Genomic DNA, 21,104 nt, shown 5'->3' with positions numbered 1-21,104 from the left:
GAGGATCCATTTGTGTAGACAAAACAATTCCTTTTGTTCTATTAATCCCCTTGGTGTCCTACCTGCAATACCAATTGGGATTTGGCTTACGTGGTTTTCCTTCCTCACCTGCCCATATTTTCAGGGGGTCTGAGGATGTTTCCTGGAAGACAGAAGATATTCTTGAAGAGCTTGTCCAGCACCATGAACTAGGATCACTACAGAGCTATTTAGAGAAGGTAAGGCTTAAAAAGATTTGTCTGTCCACTAAATACGGACAGAAGTCCTAGCAACTTGTATGTGCTCACAGAAAGCAGCAGCAATACAGTCAGCAACATCAAGAGTCTTGTCTTAAATGTGTGTGAATATCTAAGTTTGTGAAGAAGAGGGTTTTCTTCCATGCTTCGTGGACATTAGTTTTGTATGCAGGTGTACAGGTCAGGGAAGTGGTGACAAAGCTTTATTTTTGGTTCTCAAACAGTGTCAGGAAATAACCAGTTGCTGGAAATGATTGATATACTTCTGTGAATTCTTTTAGTTGTTTTTCACTCAGCCAAGCTTACCTTGAAGCCTTTGCCTTTTTTTGCGTATCACAGCAAAGGTCATCACAGCAGCGAGTTCTGCTAAGCATATTTATTTCTGATAATGGAAGGAGAGTGGGCTTTTAGCAGTTAAAATAGACCAAAATTATAATCTGTCTTTCCAGGCTTGTTCTCCTTTGCTGACAAAGAAAAGCTGGGTTGCTTTTCAGTATTTCTCCTCTACTGGTGGCTTGTAAAACTTAATTTTTCTCTATCATCAGGCATTGAAATCTTCTCTACATCCACTGGGAAAGCTGCTGAAGGCCTTGACAATAGCTTTTCAGGCAACTTACTCTGGGATTGGGGCCAACAGACACTTGCTGACTATGGCACAAGAGGAAGTCAAGTACTATGCAAAGAAAATATGGGAGTTTTACCAGTAAGTGGTCTGAGACATTTTCAGGGGGTGTATGAAGTACGTCATAGGGATAATTCCTTTATGTCAGGATGGTTTTATTTCACATCACGTTTTTTGGGAGACTTGCTTCAAAACAGTATTGGATAAAGAGATCCTTGCATCAACTAAGCTCTTATGGGCCTTGGAAGTGTATTACATCCATTGCTCAGAACACAAACCCAAGGGATATGGCTTTAATGTGACTAAATATCACTGAGATATGGCTGCTTAATGAGCACTTATATTATAATTATTTAGATAAGCACAAATATGAACAAGATAAGTAACAAGGGTAGCAAAGTGTATAGAAGCATGCAAGCAGTGATACTCTATATTTGAGTGAAAAATGATTTCAGCTTTACACACCTCAACTCAACAGGAGTTAAGAACATGCAATGTAAGCATGTCACTGAGGTTTGGCTGGTGTGGGTATTAACTCCAAATGGAGGTTGTTCAGTCATGTGCTTGTGCCCATGGGTATATAAGGACAGGATCAAAGGTATGACTGGGGCTGGTTTGTTGCTTGAATATTTTTTTAGCTCTGCTTCTAACTACACTTGGATAAGATATTGCGTTAAAAAAATGGATAAAAGTTCTTTTGTTATCAGTGTAGCCTTGAGTACTTGAAGGCTGCCAGCAAGAGTTACTTATCCTAGGGCAGTCTGATGGGAACTAGTCAGATTTGACTCAGTTCATCTGCTATATGTCAGTGCTGTGAAATGGAGTAGTAGAGGGAAACTGCATTTGTGAACAGTACAGCAGGGCTGATGACCTTAGCAGTGGTTGATGTGAATCTCCACGAGTTTCTGAGCTCAATGCATACCTTGGAAAGCTTCATTCACAACTCAAGACATTTCAGGTGTAGTATGGGAGAGAGAACCAGCTTCCTCTGCTGTGCATCTGGCTAAGGTTTCTGCAGTGATGCATCTGGGCCAAAACCAGGCAATATCTCCCCAGTCCTTTTTTATTAGGCAGTTTTGGCTTTGAAGTATTATGATAAGCCCAAACTGCTTTTTCAGAGTAGAATATGATTATACTCTAATGTTCATAGATGGATTAGAGAACTTTATAATGTGACTGATCACAAAACCTCGTTCTCTTAATTGGGAATACAAACAGATGGTTCTCAATGAAGATTATTTAGGATTTCTGGAGTGATTGTCCTAGTCTTCACAGAATCACAGAATCACCAAGGTTGGAAAAGACCTTCAAGATCATCCAATCCAACCATCCACCTATCACCAATAGTACTCACTAACCCATGTCCCTCAACACAAAATCCAAACGTTCCTTGAACAGAAGTTATATTTTAAAGCACTTGTTCATTTCTGGCAACTTCTGCTGGTGATGGAGAATGCTTTTGAATTGTGATACTTAGTCTGCTAATAGAGAATGGCTCCCAGAAATCATTCTGTAAAGCTCTATTAAACAGAGGTTCCAATGTAGAAGAAAACAGAGTGACTACAGGCACAAACTACGTCTTCAGACAAATATAACTTTGTTCTGCTTACGTTATAGGGGTTTGCTCCATCTGGCTCTGGAACAGAAAGGTCAACTGCCTGTGAAATGTGTGGATGGAGAAGTAAGGTATGTGTCACCATGGATTGTTTAACCTTAGGCTGCTTGAACCTATGAGGTATCTTCTAAAATGCAGTAAGTGCTAATATGATTGCATCTGTGCATTTGACTCAGGTCTACTTCTCACACTTTTTTCTATGTGCTCAGAGCTTTCAGTGATTTGCAGGAGAGCAACTTATCCTAATTGTGTTCTGTAGAATCACAGAATGGCCAGGGCTGGAAGGGACCTCAAGGATCATGAAGCTCCAACCCCCCTGCCACATGCAGGGCCACCAACCTCCATGTTTAATACTAGATCAGGCTGCCCAGGGCCCCATCCAATCTGGCTTTAACACCTCCAGGGATGGGGCATCCACAACCTCTCTGGGCAGCTGTTCCGGCACCTCACCACTCTCTCTGTAAAGAATTTCCCCGACATCCAAAATTTCTCCTGACATCCAAAGAAGAATAAAGGTGTGGGGATTTGGAGGTGTATGGAACACAGCTTTGCAAGATAACTTACATCAGATGGGGAAAAAGTCAGGTTTGGAAATTACATGGTGCAGGAAATGTGGCAGAAAAGGCAGAAGACACAACATTCTTGGAATAGGAAGCTAGGAGTAATGTGGGAGGCACTGAAGTGTTGGGTTTTTGGGGGTGGGTAGAGGTGTGTGTGTGTGTGTGTGTGTGTGTGTGTGTATTTTGTAACTATCCAAACTTAGTCTGGATTTCTTTTCACTGTAATCTGCAGACATCCCTGTGTGGGATGGGTGAATTCAAAGGGTTGATGGAATGGTAAGCAGCTGGAAAAAGGCTTTATCTATGAAACTTATTCTTTCTTCCTTAAGAAATAACAAGTGCTCTTTGTGGATTTTGCAGTCTTAGGAGTTGTTTCGTATGTTGGCTCCTGTGTAGCTGCAAAGCTTTTAGTCATATCAAGATTATAGACTTCACTATAGGACTCACCTTTTCTTTTCTCTGCTGTAGCGACCAGAAAGCATACAGTGTGGTCCTTCCATTGATCTTGCCCTGCTTCTACCCTGAGCTTTTCATGCTCTACATGCTCTATCATGAAAGGGAAGATGACCTCTACTGTCAAGGGATTGTGGACCTAAGTCTATTTCCTGACATCAAGCTGCTAGAGTTTCTGGATGTACAGAAGTAAGTGACCTTTTTTTACTTCAGGATGCATCCTACAGATATCAGCTGTGAAGCTAACAGCCAGGGTAAGCTCTGATGGCACTAAAGGAACGAATGTATAGAGTGTTAGTTTCTTGATCCATTGTTAGCTTTGGCACTGAAGTCTTTCCTAGGTTTCCATCTGTAAGTAAAATCAACCCTCCGTTCAGGTCAATGAGTCTGAGATATTATTTTTTTCTGTAGCCATCTGGTTGAGAATAGAGAACTCAACATACTGCATCTGTAAGGCTTTCAATGGGGAGATATTAACAATGAAGACTGACTGAGAATGGAGTTGAGACATAGGCATCTTCCTTCTAAACCTTTTATTTCTGTAATCTTATTTCAGACACCTTTGGCCTCTTAAAGACCTCACCTTGACAACCAACCAGGTAAGAAGTAGCCCTAAAAGCAAAATTCAGCATGTTAGGGAGATGATGTGGAGCTACGTGTTGGTGGCAGCCAATGATGGAGCTTCACTTAAGTAAGCACAAAGGCCCTGTCCTGCACTCAGAAATCATAACAAGCTGATGTGTGATGATTTAGTTATGATTAACAACTACTGCAAATCAATAGTCCTGGGTGGGAATATGCATTCTGCATAGGATTGCTTTGTAGCGTTCTGCTCAGTGGCTTTTTCAAACACATCTGAGTTGGAACACACTTAAATGTCTACAGTTCCAATTCTCAGCAGTGACACTGTATAAAACAGCTTTATTTTGCCCTCTTTGGGCACTAAATATGTCCAGCACTGAGGAGGCATGGAGTGGCTTCTGTAGAGATGCTCTGACAGAGGCACAACTCTTTGTCTCTTTTGCAGAGGCGGTCCCTGATCAAAGACAAGTGTTTCCTATCTGCCACAGAGTGTTTGCAGAAGTTGATGTAAGTCACTAACTTCTCACTCTCTTTCTTTCTTCCATAGAAATTTTCCAGGTCATGATAGAACCTCTTGCTCTGGGCACATGGATGGTGCTATGTGAGGGATATCTTGCCAGTATGGTGTTCCAAGATGTTATAGTTAGAAAAGCAGAGATTGATTTAAGGAGCTCTGCTTGATTTAGTGGCTTGAGGGCCAGTGTAGGGAATAGTGCTGCAGCAACACATAGGAATGAAGATAAAATGGTTCTGGAAAGTGTGGAGAGTGACATCAGATGGAAAGTCTCATGTCCTTGTGTATTCTAGCTGTGGTAGAGCCTGGCCATGAAAGCCATGATGACTTGGCTTTCCCTGGGAAAAGCAGCAAGGTCAGCATATACCTTTCAGGATGATGTGGGCAACCTTATAAATGTGTTACCTGTATAATTCCCTTGCAAGAGCAGTTTTCTTGATAGACCTGCCCAAAGAGATTCAGTCCACACCCTAAAGTTTTACTTGAGTGACTCCTCAGGTAAAATGAAAGGTGGCATTAGGGTGCTCATGACTTGGGAAGACTCGAGGTCCACCTGGACCCTGTTGATGCCTCCTGGTATCACCTTGCCTATTTCTTTTCTTGGTGCAGCCATTTGAGATGTTGCATTCTTTGTTGCAGTGTGAAGGACTGCTTGGTGTCTTTTTTTTTTTTATGTTGTTAAGTGCTACTGCTTTATCTCTTGACCTGTGTATGAAAACATCTCTGACACAGCTGTTTTTGCACTGATAGCACCACAGTGGATCCCCGGGAAAAGCTGCTGATCCTCCAGAAGACATATGAGGAGATAGAGAGCACTGTGTCCCGAGTGGTTGAGAAAGACTACAAGCTCCCTATGGATGACCTCTTGCCCCTACTGATGTATGTTGTATCACGAGCTAAGTAAGTGGTGCTTTTCACTTCTCAGTCCCATGGCTGTGTATTAACTCAATCCAAGAAAGGGCTTCTCTACATCCAAGCAAAATAACATTAATGAAAAACTGGGGGTTGTCTTTTAATGTGCATTCTGCTGAGATGCATTTGGGTTCTTTTTTCCTACAGTCTGACGGCTGTGGTCTAGTAGTGTGTTGGTCATGATATAAGATGGTTAGGGATTTCCTGGGTGTCCATATCTTATCCAAGAGAATGGTTCAGGGCTGTCATAAGAAATGCAGTCTTGACTGGCATCCAAGGTTATTATACAAAAAATAGGAGTATGAAGTCTTTGAAGGCCAACTGTTGAGGCCGTCACAGGAATTATCTGCACACTGGGTTGAGAGAGAGATGTGAGGGAAGAACAGATCTTCAGAAGGAGAAAGTCTGATCACCTCCATTGCAGTGCAAATGTGCAAGAAATGTGCTCTGCTTACCTTGCTGCCCTTCCTGCAGATGTTAGTCCTATTAATTTCTTTTTCAAGGGGTTTGAAAGAGCTGTAGAAAAGCTGATGGGTTAGCTGGTGTTATATTTTGAGGGTGAACAGATAAGGTTTTACTACTCCCTGTCCTCATAAACCAATGAGAAATATTTTCACTTTTCTGTTCTCAGTGTGGCACTGTGGTTCAGTTTGGAGACTAGGAAGGTTTTGAATACTGACCATCTAGTAATTAGGTTTTTCTCATGTAGGAATGACTGTAAATATAACATTTCTGCCAAAGAGGCTGCGTCTGTGCTGCTTTTACTGGAACAGCAGGAACCTGCTTACATCCAGTAGAATGAAACTGCACTTTTTTTATTCTGGCAAGTCTGAGTCCAAGCCCTTGACTGACTTGGATGTTCTTGTTGTCCAAAAAAAGGGTGAAATGTTTAAACTTGGAGCTGAATCTTGAAACCCAGAAGCTTTTTTTCTCTCTTGCTACAGTTCCATAGGATGATCCAGGTTTGTATGCTAGGCAGCTTTCTTGATTGTAGATGACGGAGGAGAGTAAGAGACTGAGTGCACAAAATGGAGGACTTGACATTTTTCTAATGACTGGGCATCTTTGCTTAGATCCTGTTATGCCAGGATATTTCAGGGACTTAGCTTTTGGAAGATCAAGGTGCTGCACAGGGAATGAGCAATGGACTTCCAGATCTGTCTCTCCCTCTCCATAATCAGATTTCAGACACTTCTGGTGCCCAGAGATTTGCTCTAGTTGTGGTGTTTCTTTTCTTTTCAGAATACAGCACCTGGGAGCTGAAATCCATCTGATCAGAGACTTGATGGACCCCACCAATCAAGGAGGATTGTACGACTTTCTATTAACAGCATTGGAGGTAAGAAAATGAGTTTTAACAGCAATAGTTACAAGTTGCTATAGGAAGCCCTTCTTGAATAGTAGAAACGCTGATGCTCTCTACTCTCATTTTAGAGGGCTGCTTAAATGCCTAGCATAGGTTATTTTTCCTTCTAGTCAAGAGAGTACTTTTATCATTAATTTATAATATGCAGACTTAATCTTTTATCTTGCCTTGGGGGGCACTGTAGCTTCACTCTGTGCAAGAGACAAAAACTTGGCTCCAGAGCTCCAAAACTTTTCTTTAATGGGTTGCTCTCTTCCTTGCCCAGTCATGCTATGAACACATACAGAAGATGAGACTCCACCAAAGAGAGAACTGCCATATGGTTCACACCTCCTGAGCCCCAGAACCAGCAGGGATGCTCCTCCCTGCCACGTTTTGACCAAACACTGTTGGATGAAGAAGCAATCAAATCACTGCTGCTCCAGCTGCCTTTAAAAAAGAAAGGACGGTTATTTTTCAGATGAGGGGTTCTTGCTAGGTTTTCTATTAGACTGTGTACAATTATCAAGCACAGACATGCAAGTGCTGTGAGCTGAAAGCCTTCTATGCAACCTCAGCTTGTGTTGGAAAGTGGAGGAGGTTTCTTTTGCCCTTGTTGATTTCACTTTCCTGAAAACAGCAATACACCTCTTTCCCTTGAAATTCCTTTTAGCTGTTTTCTCAGTTGCTGTGCTTGTTTTGTACTGGTAAACAGACATAAAAGGAGATCATTTGACCACTTTCTACTAAATAAAGCCTGCATAGTCATCATTATGAGACTCCTGGATGGTAGAAATGTGGGATGGATAAGAGAGACTACCTATCTCTGTACTCCTAAACAACGTGTTCCTGGAGTGAAGTGGCTCTTGCATCCCTAAGAGGAAGATCTTTCCTCTTCTTCCCTTTGCCAAATTCTGTACCTCTCCATTGCACCATAATGCTGCTACTGACTAACTTCTCTGTTTGAAGATAATCCTAAATTTAAATTTATACTTTGCAGACTCTTATTAAATCTCAGGGATATCACACTTGCACCTTGAAAATGCTGGTGCTGCTTTCTAATTCTGCAGGGGCTTGTGTGTGCCTAAGAGGTAAGAGATCTCAAATATCGGTGAGAGAACACACAAAAACATTTGGCCTCCTGCACTGACAGAGCTGCAAAAGCATTGGTTTTCCTAGATGCACAGCTTTGTGCTGACAGAACAGCCACTGACACCATTGGGGCACAATCAGATTAGAATGGGGCTAGTTTTTATTCTGCCTTTAAAAAAGGTAAAGGGATTTCTGATATGCTGTTACTCTCAGATGAAAGTACTAATGTGTGAATTGTATGTTAGAGCTAAAGCTCTTTTGAACTAGATTTTAACGTGCTTTTTTTACCGTTTGACTTTTAAATTGTCCAGGTCTGTGACTTCAGGAAAACAAATCAAAACTCTACAGACTGTTTATTCCTGTTTGTCATAAGTATTATGCTTTAATAAATAGTACACTGGTTACAACAGTTAATATATTGGTGTAAGAGTATCATAATGTATGTTTTACAGTAACTGTATTTAAATAAAACTGTTTCATTTTTGAGAGATTCCAGGCTTGCATACTTCTTATTTCAGCCTCATTGCTGTCTTCAGATTCTTATGAGAATGTCCTTTATTTACTTCTTTAACATTAGGAGATCTATGGCTCTCTTACTGCCTTCATTACTCATAGGGATGGAAGAATTTGAACTGCAAATTAGTAAGAGAGACTGAACCAATAAACCCTTGTGCACCTTTTCCCTGCAGAATCAGTATGGAGAACGTAGCTTAAACTTTAGGCTAATTGGCTACAATTAAACTCTTTTTCCTCACTGTCTCACACTGAGCTCGCTAAGCCTTAGCAGGCATTAGAAAGGAGAGCTGTCACCACGTCTTCAGGTCTCAAGATGCTATGGTGCAGAGACAGTGCAAGGGAAAAGAAAGGGAGAGTGAGTGGCAGTGACTCACCTTCCTTTATTTGAACACCTCTTAGCTACCCTATCATGTTGTCCTAGCTTCTGATATGTTGAGATGGTGGTTTCAGTGTAAAAGCTTGACTTGCATTGACACAAAGTGAAAAGTAACTTTCAGCTAAACAAAACCTTTATAAAGTTGCAGTGAATTTAAAGTGGTTGGTGCCAGTACCAGTTACACAGCATGCAGTGAGACTGGGGAACACGAGACCAAAACCATGCTTTCCTACCAGTACACTGATCATCAGCTTTAAAATACTGCTTCTTATCTTTGAGATCTCATTCTTATATGGAGGAGAAGCTCCAGCTCCCTGTCTTTGAGAATGTAAACACACAGAAGTGACAGCTGTGAACTTTTTCATTTCAGTTGCCTAAAACTGGCTATTTCTCAGTCCAAATAAACACTGTGCCAGAAGGCTGAATCACAGACATGTAGTCACAACTGTATTAAAACAAAGTCTTTTTTCTCTATACTGCATTTTTCCATGCTTTGGATATTGATTTTATTTTCAAGTACCATTTCCTACTCAAAATGCTGAACAGCTTCTTACTACAAAATAGGACATGCAAAATGCATGCATGTACAAACTCCACAGGATTATCTAGAAAATAAGGAGATTTTTCAGCCTATTGAAGACTCCTACTAAATTTATTTGTTGCTCTTACAACCAACTCTCTTTAAAAATTCAGGAAGTTCTTGATCAATAATTCAAGTGAGCCCTAAAGGAGCAACGAAAGGTAACAGTATGCAGCCATTTGTGCTTCTAGGCTTTCTTGCCAACCAGTAAAAGCAAGAGGAATACTTCACTAGAAATGCTCTTTAGCGCAAGGGTAGCATTCAGCTAGCAAATTGTGCTCTGTAACCATGCAGTAGTGTTATTTGTTGTTAAAAGCATGGCTTTTTAAAGAGATAGTACAAGGTTACTTGCTAGCTTCCCTGATTCATCAAGTCTCTCTGCTTGATAAAAATATTGTGCCTTGAAATAGTGTGTAGAAATGAGGGAGTACATTCAAGCCTCTTTCAAGCTTGTGTGGTTCACATTGTTAAATTATTAATGTTAGAGTTGCTAGCAGGACTTCATCTTCCTTGTATGTTAAATTTAGTCCTGCAGGCCCTGAAGCAATGTGAAAGCCAAGCATACCTGAGACTTTTAGCTTTAGAGATACCACTGTGTAAGAAACCAGTGGTCAGCTTTTCCATATCCAAGCTACAGTTGAGTTGAGACAGCCTAGGCTTCAGGGGAAGCAATAAAACATCTAAGCTACACCTGCAAACAGGACAGGTCTTAAAGTGATTTAGCTGTGATCTGCAGTAATTCAGCTGGAGCCTGCAGTGCAGGCTAGCTATCTGCATACAGCGCTTTGAGCAGAAGCAGTATGCTGCAGACCACTGCAATCCCAGTGTTTAGCTCTGCCAGCTGTAAGCTCATTCCACAGAGAATATCCGTTCCTCTTTCCCTGAATTCATACTCATCAGCAGGCCTTCATTTATCAGACTACAATGTTTTTTTTTTTTTCCCCCCCCGTTACCTAAGAGTTTTTTTTCCTAATTATTCCAGATATTCAAATGCTATAAATTTAAAAACTATTCAGTCATCTTAGGAATATACTCTCTCCCCACTCTATAGGAAGGCTCTTTGTACTTGAATTGCAACAGCTATTAAAACAGGAAGGAGTCATTCTTCTACAAACACCCAATTTACAAAAGGTTCATTTCACAAACAAGAGAATAGGTAGGAAGTTAGAGGAGTGCTGTGTCTATTGCTGCTTTCAAGTGGTGGAGCAATGCCTCTGGAGGTGGAGAAAGTGATGTCAGGTCTAGTTGCTTGAAATCTTCATTAGCACTCAAAGATGTTAACACCTTCACAGTCCTCTTTAAATCAAACACTGCATGAAGCATACCCAAGGTGGAAATGGCAGCTTTTGGAGTGTTCTTCGCTGAAGCTTCATCATCAAGGCCATTTTCCAAGATGGAAATCCTGTTCTCTGCAATAACTTTGAGGAAATTGTAGAATTCCTTGTAGTCTATACCAGTGCAAGACTTCATGATCAACTAGGGGAAAAAAAAAAAAAAAAAAACAGTACTGTAATGGAACCAACTTTTTCCACGCACAGTAAGAATTACAGGGATTGATTTTAATCAAGCTACTAACTACTAATTACAAGTAACCATGTTTAATAGGAACTGTTGCAGTTCCTTGATGGCACTCAGATTCCTTACCTGACTTGAAACTTCACTAGACCCCAAGACAACACACTGTTTCTATGAGCTACTAAATGGCTGTGTTTCTACAAACTATTTTTGGAAGGTATCAATCTAGCAGCAGTAACAGCCTCTAGAAATAAACTTTATATCTGTTTCACACTTAAGAAGTTGGGAACATACCAGACATGACACTGCTCATTAATTATGCTTCCTGAAAGCATCATTTTTGGAGACACAGAAGCTGGCTGACACTTTCACCTTAATTTTTCTGGTTTTGGATTTGCCGCTCCATCGTGAATGATATTGAAACCAGTTCTCCTGTGTGAGAGTCTCCTACTTTCTGTTCTTTAAATGGAGACGCACCTATATTTTTAAAAGGGGACAGTAACTACTACACTGATTGATCACATCAATGCTAACCTTGACAGGTTAACCTTGCCAGGCTGACTGTGGTTCTGGGCAGCCTGGTCTGCTGGTTGGTGATCCTGCACATATTAGGGGGGTTGAAACTAAACGATCATTATGGTCCTTTCCAACCCAGGCCATTCTATGATTCTATAATAGTTGAAGAAGAGCTGCTGAAGCATTAGTTTTCAGACAACATCCTAATGTCCTTGACATAACAAATATGCACTGACATAAGCCTTTCCCTATCATACTGAAGTAAGACTTTGTTTCCCAAGAAGTGAAGTTATCACCAGTTCCTGTTTGCTTAGGAATCATATCCTCATTCCAGGTGTGAGGTTAAAGATTGTGTGTCTCAGAGCTCTAATAAGGTGTCACAATGTACCCCTAAAATACCTGACCATCTAATGAAGAGTCAGGCAGTCAGCAATATATCGTTATACCTGACATTGTAGGTGCCAGTCATCCATAGGGTCCTTCCATTCATTGATTTCTCTCTGGACAGCTGCTAATTCATCCTGCAGGAAGCACCACATTATAGCTACGTTGCAGCCATTCACCCAGTTGTGGTTAATAGAAATGGTATCCTCCTGTGGGAACAGTTTAAAGAATTATTAATCTCTACATAGAGAAAATGTGAGAGAACAGCTGTAACATCACTGCTGCAAAACATAAAATCATGTCCCTCAACAAGGGAAAGGTTTCTTTGGCACCAATACCACCACTGTGCTGAAAGGCTGTTGCTTTCAAGTGTCCCTGAAAAAAAACTGTTTCAATCTTTGAATTGGAAAATGTCTCTAGCTCTTCTGTCTGAGCAAGCCTTTCATAGAGGCAAAGATGTAGGGGTTGGTGGTGTGGGGGAGGTAGGGAACAAGGTTGTTATTTTCGGTTTATAATCATGAAGACAAATGTGTTAGTATTTTCCAACAGTCATCTGCAGTTTACAATTAGAAACCAAGATTTATATTAATAGTATCCTATTTCTCAATGACTAATAGCACCTAATAGGAAGTGCATAAGAAAACAGAGTGCAGACAGCATCTTCCATTTCTATACTTCCCTATTTTCCAGCAGTCAATGACAGAGATTCTGAGTTCAAGGCTGCTATTAGCCATTATCTTGATTAGTCACTGAGAGACTTTTCTTCTATGAATCTCTCCAAAAAATTTTGGTAGCCCAGACTTCTAGCATCCACAAAATGCTGTGATAATTAAAGTTTGTTCTGATTCAAGCCTGATTATTTGTCTGTGTTATGAAAATGCTAGTACTGGTTATTTTTACCAGGTTGTAAACTTGATGATGCCATCCACTGGGGATGAAAACTATCTCCCCTGCTTCCTGCACAATTTCCACAGGGGGTTGGCTTTGGTTGTAGCGAGGGTAAACATTCCTGTCCTGAAGACCAGGTGCAGTCACATCGAAGGGCAAGTTGCCATGACAGTCTTTCAGGTAATCCTCTTGCCCTGGGGGGTAGAGCAGCCATTTCTTTCTCCCACATATATTAGCTGACCAGCTATAGGAACGGAAGACATCAGCATGGAATGGAGTCCTGTGGGACAAATTAGAAGTTTAAGTAAAGACAGTGCCTAAATGCATGTCTGCAAGAACACACAAAAGTCAACCTTTACTGCAGAAAACTGATCTCAAACTGTCTTCTTTATTTAATCTTAACTGTTTTAAGAGACCACTGTATTGACATAGTACAGTACTGCAGTGTTTTATATCCTCTGTAGTTCTCCATCAGTTAATTTTTAATCTGTCATATAAGTTTTTCCAACAACAGCAGATCCTGTGATGTGAACTGCTGGGAATATTGGAAGTACCACCAAAGCTCAACTTAATCTTTAACCTGCAAAATACCTGACCAACTCATTAGCGTCCCTCCAAGGCTTCTGCTGGCTCTGCAAATCACAAGAGCCTGATGATTCCCCAGGGCTTTTCTCCTCTAGAACATTTCTTAAGGCAACTGATAATTTTACAGATTCTGTGGAAATTGTATTCAGGCTTTCTGCAGTACAAAAAGCACCGGAGCTGACCAAATAAAGACAGATCACATCCAGAAACTAATCATCTGCTTGAGAAACAAGACTGCTGGGTTCAGGTACAGCACTGTGCAGTATGGCTGCATTTTCCTCAAGGGGGAATGGTTTTAAACTGAGACAGGAGATATTTAGGTTAGATATGAAGAGAAAGTTTTTCACACAGAGGGTGGTGAGGCACTGGAACAGGTTGCCCAAGGAGGTTGTGGATGCCCCATCCCTGGAGGCATTCAAGGCCAGGCTGGATGTGGCTCTGGGCAGCCTGGTCTGATGGTTGGTGACCCTGCACATAGCAGGGGGTTGGAAATGGATGAGCATTGTGGTCCTTTTCAACCCAGTCCATTCTATGATTTTTCTGCAGCAAAATTATATCCTTAAATACAGTGTGATAATACTCTGTAATATTAATCTTTAAAAAAAAAAAGTAAAGATGACAGAAACCAAGCTGTCTTACCATGAACCTTTAGGTCCCATGTAAACAAATCGGTAATCATCCACAGCTATAGCATCCCAATATTCATTCAGCCAGTCGGATGAGAAATACACAGGAGTTGTATAAACATCTTGCTCTGGGAAAGCTCTTAAAAAGATAACATATTGGACATAGGGCTTAAAGAACTGCAGCACTGTTCTTTCTACCTAAATTCCCAAAATCTAGAAGCAGAGACCTATTAGGTTTCTCACAGGCCATTAATACTTTGTTTCCTTCTCCCTTATTTCATTTACAACTCCAAGCTCCATTTAAAAATGTGTAGTTTTCTGCCTCCGAGGAAAGCTGTGAAGGTTAGCTACTTAAGAGAATCCTAATTATGGCATAAACAGACCCTAACAAACACATTCTCTTTAGATGAGATGGCTGCAAGATTGGTTGTCAAACCAGATGACAGATGGAGGATATGAGAGCTAGGCAGGCTGTAGGATTTTAACAAGTGCCTGGCCTCACAGTACATGCTGCCCTTTTCCCACCAACGCCACATGTGCAGATTTTCTGAAGCAAGCCACAGCTCTAGAGCCTGTGTTAAGTGAACAGAAAAGGGGAGGTGGACACAATTTCTTCTATTAGAAGTCACAGGACATTCAAAAGTGAAAACGAGAATTGAAAACAAAGAAGTTGGATTAGAAGCAGGACACATTTAAGGAGGAAGTTTTAGGTGAAAAGTTATAAAAGTCCTAGCCAGGCATGGACAATGCAAGCATCTCACAAGCAGCAGGCTGGGGTAAAAGGAAAGCCTGCACAAGCTGAAGAGATTTAATGACTGGGAAGGTTAGCAGAAAAGAAAATGGATACTAAAGGATTATATCCTTCTTTTTAAGAAGTAGTAAACAAAAGAAAAACGTACAGGCACATGGTTCCTGCAGGGCTTACGCTCATTTAAAAGACAAATAGAAAGGCAAGTGCTCAAGAATGTTAGCTTCTCCAGGAAACAGTGATCTCTTTAAGACTCTCACTGTATACAGTACCCGAGAACAGTGCAATACAGGACTGACATTTCAGTGGCCAGGTGCTAACAAACAGCACTGTCAGCATTTGAACACTTGAGCAGTGAAAAGACAAGTGTTAAGGCTCCACAGCAGCTCACTGTTGTGCATGGCATGCAGGGGTTTTCACAGTGCTCTCTTACCTGCTCAGGTGCCAGTCCTTTAGATAAAGGCACCCTCGAGATGAACGGTAGCCATTTTTAATGTACTCTTTCCAGTAACTTATGTACTCCTTGAAGGGGAGCTGCTCTTTTGGATTAGAATTGTACTCCTTGACATCACAGTTGGCCACAGGTACTATAGCCTCTCCTGAAATACAAACTCTTTGAACTCAAGCAGGAACAGAAATACCGATGAACAGAATAACTGATTTGGGACATGGTTTAATGGGCAATACTGGTGGTTGATGAACAGTTTGAATTAGATGATCTTACAGGTCTTTCTTAATGATTTTGTGGTGCTGAGACTGAACTCCTTAAACCTTCTTCACCTCTATGGCCTGGACACTATCATGCTAAGTACAGCCCAAATACATAAAGCAACAATTGCTTGCACTGGAGTCACTCCTGACACCATGACTCTAGGCAAACATGATTCAGATCACAAGACATTTACTGCCTTCATGTAATCTTCAGTTTCTTTTTAATCAACTGCATTATTTAGAATTGATACATGTTAAATATATCAGTAACTTACAGACTAATGACTTGTTCTGAGGTTTTTCACTGTAAATGGATAATGCTTCTTTTGTCTATTCAGTACATGTTGGACTGTTCCTGCAGTTAAGTCAGGTGGGTATACGTATTGGTGTAGTTACTGACACGGCTATAAGCACCCAGATCAACCTGTATGCATCCTTGTTTATTGCAGGGCAGTTGGACCAGATGGCCCTTAAAGATACCTTCCAACTTAAATGACTCTAGGACTCTATAAATTAATAAAACTTTTTATCTCATTAAGGATGTAAATTCAAGGTTAGAATCTGAGTGAAACAGGAAGTATAGAAATGGGACGCATTAACTTTGAAACAAAGTTCATAGAATCATTTTGTTTTGCCCCATTGTACAATCAATGAATATACAAATGTTATAACTATGAAATAAACAAGACAGTCTAACTAAGCAAGTTATCATACCAAAAAGAGAATAGATAGAGCGCTTACCCTTATCCTAGACTCACTACAAAACTCCAAAGAAAGGACCTCTTTCTGGCAATCCTTTCCCACTGGTAGTCAGCTCTTAAATGGCTCTAGGAGAGGTGGAGCCAGGCTCTACCCCTTCCAGCAGCACTGGTGAATTGCCTTCACCTGTGCTTCCAGGGCTGACTCATTGCTCGCCTCAGGTGATCAATCAGAGGTTCAGGCCGTGATTCAGCAGTTCCCATGCACCAATGGTTCAATTTTTAAATGAACAAAACAAATTTTGTTTCTATTTAACTTCATTCCATTTACCTTCATTTCAATGAGGTGTTAAAAATGCCATGACTTACCAAACTCCTGCAGCAGATGATCAAAATCAGGTTTCCCACCCCAAGTTACCCAATTCCTCCTGCTGCTCCAGCCATCAGTGAACTTTTCTGAGAAAACACAGGGCTGGTTGGGAATCAAATAATCCCGAAAGAAGTCCGAATAAGTGAATGATTCGATTTTATCAATGAAGTCAACGTGTCCTGTGGAGAACGTGCCCTGAGCCGAACTGCTGTAGTCACGAAAAAAGGCGGTGGAACAGGCAAATGTTGCCCTGTCCATGCAGGCAGGATGGTCCTCCAAGGCAGCTCGGATCAGATGCCAGCATAGAAAAACTTTGCTTTAAAACATGCCTTGATTCTCTCAGCCTATGTCAGGTAATGTGACAATAGAAACGTTCAGAGGCAAAGAAGGAATTTGTGCACTATGCTGGGACAAATAGGTTCCACCATGCTGGAATAAACAGGCTCTTCCATGCTTTTTAACTTTTAATGTAACAAAGCCACGTATCACGCTGTGGAGATGCTGCTGTTTCCCTGTCACCTAAAACAGCAGAAATACCAATGTCAGTGGGAAATCTCTTCCTGATGAAGCGCTGGAAACACACACACATATACAGAGGAAATAACTGTGCTGGGGCTGCTTCGTGAGGAGAGGAAACAGCTCTGGGAGCGCTTACCCTCCTCAGAGCTTTCATGGGGGTTGGGGTGTGTGTGTGTGGGGGGGGGGAGATCCTAGAGATAAAATACGACAAAACATCGATTAAAACAAACACACATACACACAAACGACCTACAGAGGTTTAATAAAAAAGAAGAAAGTGGATGAGCACAGAGGAGTGAGCCCACAACGCGGAAAAAGGCTTGAGAAGACAGCGGGCTCTGAAGGCAGCACGGCGCCGTTGGTCAGAAGGCGCCGCCATTTTGCGTTCCCCCCCCCCCAAGCAGCACCCGGACGCCATAGGACGACGCACAATTCGTCCCCCGTTGGGCTCACGGCTCGTCCACGCGACAGATGGGAGAGGAGAGAGCGAAGTGGATATCGAGAGGCTGATACTCACCCCCGGCCCACACGGGACGAGAGGCGAAGGGAGGAACGGTTTTTCTCAGCCGCTCCCGGAACCTCCGCGCAGGGGGGGAGGGGTCGGGGGGGAGCGGGAGAAGGGGTGCGCAGCGGCGCTCGGCTCAGCCAATAGAAGCGGGCGGCGGGCGCATGCGTAGAACGTCGCTGCGGGCTGCGCTGCTCTGAGGTGAGTGCGGGCCGGGCTGGGGCTGCGGACGGATGCAGGAGGTGGGGAGGTGAGGGGTGTTTAGCTAGGGTTTGGAGTGGGTAAAGATGGAGGAGTGTGTGTGGGGGGGTCTGACCTGCTTACGTAGGTGTAGAAATTATGGAGGAGGTGTTTCTGTCCGAGGGGAAGTGAGGGGGTTTGCCATAGAGCTGTAGCTTGCGGAGAGATGAGAGCTGTAGTGGAGCCTGGTGTGAAGTTGTTGGGCAAAAAGCGATTTTTATCTTCTCCTGGGTCTATGTAAAAAGAAAGAAAAAGAAAGGGGTGTCATCTGCTCGCTGAGTCAAAGGAGGCCTTGGGTATGAGGGGACCTTTAAGATCGTACTGTACCTACCCCTGTCTGCTGTGTTGTTTTTGTGTCAGCAGGTGTCTGTGTTATGTTTGGGGTAAGGAGAGGGAAGACTGTTTTTCATAGTGGGGAAAAGGGACGAGGAAGGGAGGGAAGTATATTTTTATGGGTGTGGAGAGGTCTAGCTTGGGGTAAGGAAGAGAATAGTGAGCCGTGGAGGTGGCAGTTGGGTAGGAGAAGGGAGCGAGCTGTGGGAGGAAAGGTGGGGAGAAAGAAGGACTTGCTGCTGAGGTGGGGTGGGGGACTGTGCAGTTTTGGCTCCTTGCTACAAGAATGACACTGAGGCCTAGGAGCACGTTCAGAGTAGGGCAGCAAAGCTGTGAAGGGTCTGGAGTACAGATCTTAAGAGGAGTGGCTGTGGGAACTGGGGTTGTTCAGTCTGGAGAAGAGAAGGCTCAGGGGAGAGCTTATTTCTCTATACAACTGCCTGAAAGGATGGAGCAAGATTGGGATTAGCCTCTTTTCCCAACTAACAGCAATGGGGCTACAGTTAATGGCTTTGAGTTGTGCCAGGAAAGGGTCAGGCTGGATATTTAGAGAAATTTCTTCGCAGACGTTGTGGTAATGCATTGGCACAGGCTTCCCAGAAATCACTGTCTCAGAAGACATTCAAGAACCATGGAGATGTGGCACTGAGGGATGTGATTTAATGGATATCTTAGTGTTCTTTCCTAGCCTTAATGATTTTGTGACCCTGGGAGGAAAAAGAAGCAGGACTTGAGAAGCAGAGTTCTATCTGTGTTTTGAAATGGAGGGGTCAGGGTCAAAGGGGAAGCTGACGAGTGTTAATATGGGTAGTGCAGATGCTGCTGTGGGAAGTGAGGCAGCTTGTATTTAATTAGATGTAGGAGGATTTGGTGGAGTTTTGATCTTGAAGAGGGCTGCTTTATATTAGGCATGCAATCTGATTTTGAATGGTGCTGTGTGGAGCCAGGAGTTTGACTTGGTGATCTTTAAGGGTCCCTTCCAACTCAGGTTATTTTATGGAGTAGCCTCTCAGCCTTCAGCCATCCTTTAGTAAGGATCTGTCGGTCTTTTGGAGCTAGGGAAGATGAATCTCACAGTACAGAGTTACTGTGAATCTTTACCTGTTGTATTTCTGGGTGGGTCACCTCAGAGTACATTGTGTCTTGTAGCATCGTTAGGGGAATGGCAAAGTTACAAACTTGGTGGGGGCAGCACGTTAAACATTTAGTTAAAAAGGACTCACTACTTGACAGTCCTTATAAATGTTCTTAAAATAAAAGTAGCTGGGCTGACAGAACTGTTAAAATTTGTCATTGTGTGAGATGGTACCGTTTGGAAGTAAACGATGAAAGGTAGAAGAGCTCCATAAGATCGTTATGAAGGAGGACCAAAAGTAAACATCAATACATTAGAGATGTGTGGAGAAGGGTTTTGCAGTTAATTAGCAAGATGAGAGGAACCTGTGACTGAGTTCTGGAGGCTCTGAGGTAGGCACATTGTGAAGGGATGATTTGCTTGTGAGCTGACAGCATCTTCTCAGGGCGTATGCAGCATCTCCTCACACCTGTGGCAATTAGTAATGCTTACATTTCATTAAGTGAGCTCACAGCACTTGGCAAGAGAAGGTGAGTCACCTTCCTTTTATAGAATCAGCAACCACTCGTGTATTAACTAAAGAATTTGGGCAGTGTTGTGGTGACAGTGTTGGAAATAATCCCCATCTCATTGCTGCTGATCCTAGTTCTTGTTGTGTGTGGTAGTGCACTCTGTGAAGGGCTGCTGTGTCAGAGATGGAGTAGAATGTGAGTAATGTGCTGATGGGAGAAACTGCCTGGGTTATCTGCTGGGTGGACGAAAGTGTAGGCAAACTTCTGTTTGTTCATAAGGCATGAAAGAATTCATTGTGAATTCATTTTAGTTGGCTCCTCCTCTTCCACTGCATAGAAATGGAGCTTTCTAAGGAGTGTAACTCTTGTAAATACAATCAAGAGTTGGTTTATGAGATGGCCAAATAGAAATATCCTTAATATTAGCTCAAGGAGGTCACAGTTATGAAAATACTAGGATGACAGTATATCTAGCAGCTCAGGAGCTATAATTGCAGGTTAGTACCATCAGAGATGTGTAAGATACAATATACGAATGTCAGAGGAAAAGCAAATATATAATGCTTTTTTTCCAGCTGACTTCAGATGGTTGTGCACATCTTGGTTTTTGTTTGATGCTGTTTAAATTTGTCAGGTGTTTTAATTAAACTCCATGAAATCTTGTGTTAAATTAATAGCTCGCTGTTGAATGCTTTTAAGCAGCAGCAGTGTTGTGTACCATGATATCTGTTTTGCTTGTTGAATGAAATAATCCTTGGTTTTCCTCATGTGGGTTTTCATTTATCCTATGATTAAATTTCTTCTTCTCTGAAGGGAGGGAGGGGATTAAGTTGTGCAGAGCCACTGCTAGTTAAAGCATGATTATGTTGGGGAAAAATGTACTGAAACAATAGATTTAATTAGCAAATAGACTTTTGTGTGGAAATTCTGGCCTCGGGCACAAAAAGAAGCTGACTGTCAGCAAAGCCTCTGAGCTCTCAGGTGAGTCAAAAGTCATATGACCCAAGGCACATACACACAATATATATATACACCAGTCAAGTGACAGCTTTGTTTCTTTCTCTGGTCTGAGAGGACTTTTTTTACTCTTAGATCCAGGGGTAAGCACACCTTCTTTGTTGGATACACGTAGCTTTATTTCACCTGCTCTCTTGGGCTTTGAAGAGGAAAAGAAAACATTTTATGTACAGATGGACAGATTTGTAAACATAGCAGTACCCAAAAAACTGTCTGAGGTTTCTGCAGCTACAGATAAAGGTAAGGAGCTTGAGAGATGGTTTAGAAATGTACTTGAATGGCACAGCTGCAAGACTGTGTTTGTTTTTACATTTATACTAATCATGAGCAGGCTTCAGAGGAATGTTTTAACTGAGTGTTGGTGGTTGTATGTAGGACTCAGCCTGTGAAAACAGGCTCTATGCTGAGATTTTACACAAATTTAAAGAGCTGCTTGCTTGTTAGATGTTTCTCCTTGCT

General features: G+C 42.0%; 3 protein-coding genes across 13 annotated transcripts in view; 2 read left to right on the top strand and 1 right to left on the bottom strand.

Moving 5' to 3' along the window:
• The window catches only part of ALS2CL (ALS2 C-terminal like), a 42,891-nt gene extending 34,467 nt beyond the window's left edge, over positions 1 to 8,424 (top strand). For all 6 annotated transcript variants that reach the window (XM_085226893.1, XM_010712287.4, XM_031553828.2 and 3 more), the window contains exons 18-26: positions 125 to 218; positions 782 to 939; positions 2,476 to 2,544; positions 3,502 to 3,675; positions 4,043 to 4,085; positions 4,514 to 4,575; positions 5,333 to 5,482; positions 6,737 to 6,833; positions 7,126 to 8,424. In XM_085226893.1, the coding sequence (XP_085083019.1) occupies positions 125 to 218; positions 782 to 939; positions 2,476 to 2,544; positions 3,502 to 3,675; positions 4,043 to 4,085; positions 4,514 to 4,575; positions 5,333 to 5,482; positions 6,737 to 6,833; positions 7,126 to 7,197 (919 nt within the window). In that variant the 3' untranslated portion in view covers positions 7,198 to 8,424. The remainder of the gene's footprint in view (positions 1 to 124; positions 219 to 781; positions 940 to 2,475; positions 2,545 to 3,501; positions 3,676 to 4,042; positions 4,086 to 4,513; positions 4,576 to 5,332; positions 5,483 to 6,736; positions 6,834 to 7,125) is intronic.
• Positions 8,284 to 17,630, bottom strand: JMJD4 (jumonji domain containing 4). 2 transcript variants are annotated; one of them, XM_085226898.1, is made up of 7 exons: positions 17,481 to 17,630; positions 16,444 to 16,963; positions 15,099 to 15,264; positions 13,931 to 14,056; positions 12,719 to 12,986; positions 11,881 to 12,027; positions 8,284 to 10,879 (listed from the first exon to the last, which is right to left on the bottom strand). In XM_085226898.1, exons 2-7 carry the CDS (start codon positions 16,700 to 16,702, stop codon positions 10,568 to 10,570), a joined length of 1,278 nt encoding a protein of 425 aa, XP_085083024.1. In that variant the 5' UTR covers positions 16,703 to 16,963; positions 17,481 to 17,630; the 3' UTR covers positions 8,284 to 10,567. The 2 variants fall into 2 exon arrangements, with proteins under 2 accessions (XP_085083024.1, XP_085083025.1); XM_085226899.1 differs by lacking the exon at positions 17,481 to 17,630 and adding an exon at positions 17,217 to 17,356.
• The window catches only part of SNAP47 (synaptosome associated protein 47), a 26,132-nt gene continuing 22,597 nt past the window's right edge, over positions 17,570 to 21,104 (top strand). For 2 of the 5 annotated variants that reach the window (XM_085226896.1, XM_010712281.4), the window contains exons 1-2: positions 17,748 to 20,609; positions 20,721 to 20,885. In XM_085226896.1, coding sequence (XP_085083022.1) covers positions 20,819 to 20,885 — 67 coding nt within the window. In that variant the 5' untranslated portion in view covers positions 17,748 to 20,609; positions 20,721 to 20,818. Of the gene's footprint in view, positions 17,670 to 17,747; positions 20,610 to 20,720; positions 20,886 to 21,104 lie in introns of those variants that run through there. The other 3 variants (XM_010712284.4, XM_019616200.3, XM_010712283.4) reach the window with 3 other exon arrangements.

Source organism: Meleagris gallopavo, chromosome 6, assembly GCF_905368555.1.
Source record: "Meleagris gallopavo chromosome 6, MGAL_WU_HG_1.1, whole genome shotgun sequence".
Taxonomy (NCBI): domain Eukaryota; kingdom Metazoa; phylum Chordata; class Aves; order Galliformes; family Phasianidae; genus Meleagris; species Meleagris gallopavo.
Note: the sequence above shows the minus strand (reverse complement) of the source record. Positions and strands in the feature narration are given on the sequence as shown.

Bases quoted from the DNA above. Each gene is read 5' to 3' on its own strand.
- JMJD4 (XM_085226898.1), bottom strand. From the start codon at position 16,702: ATGGACAGGGCAACATTTGCCTGTTCCACCGCCTTTTTTCGTGACTAC. The intron at 15,265-16,443 runs GTAAGTCATGGC...TTTGTATTTCAG, and splicing joins TCATCTGCTGCAGGAGTTTG to GAGAGGCTATAGTACCTGTG. The intron at 12,028-12,718 runs GTAAAAATAACC...CTGTTCCCACAG, and splicing joins ATCATCAAGTTTACAACCTG to GAGGATACCATTTCTATTAA.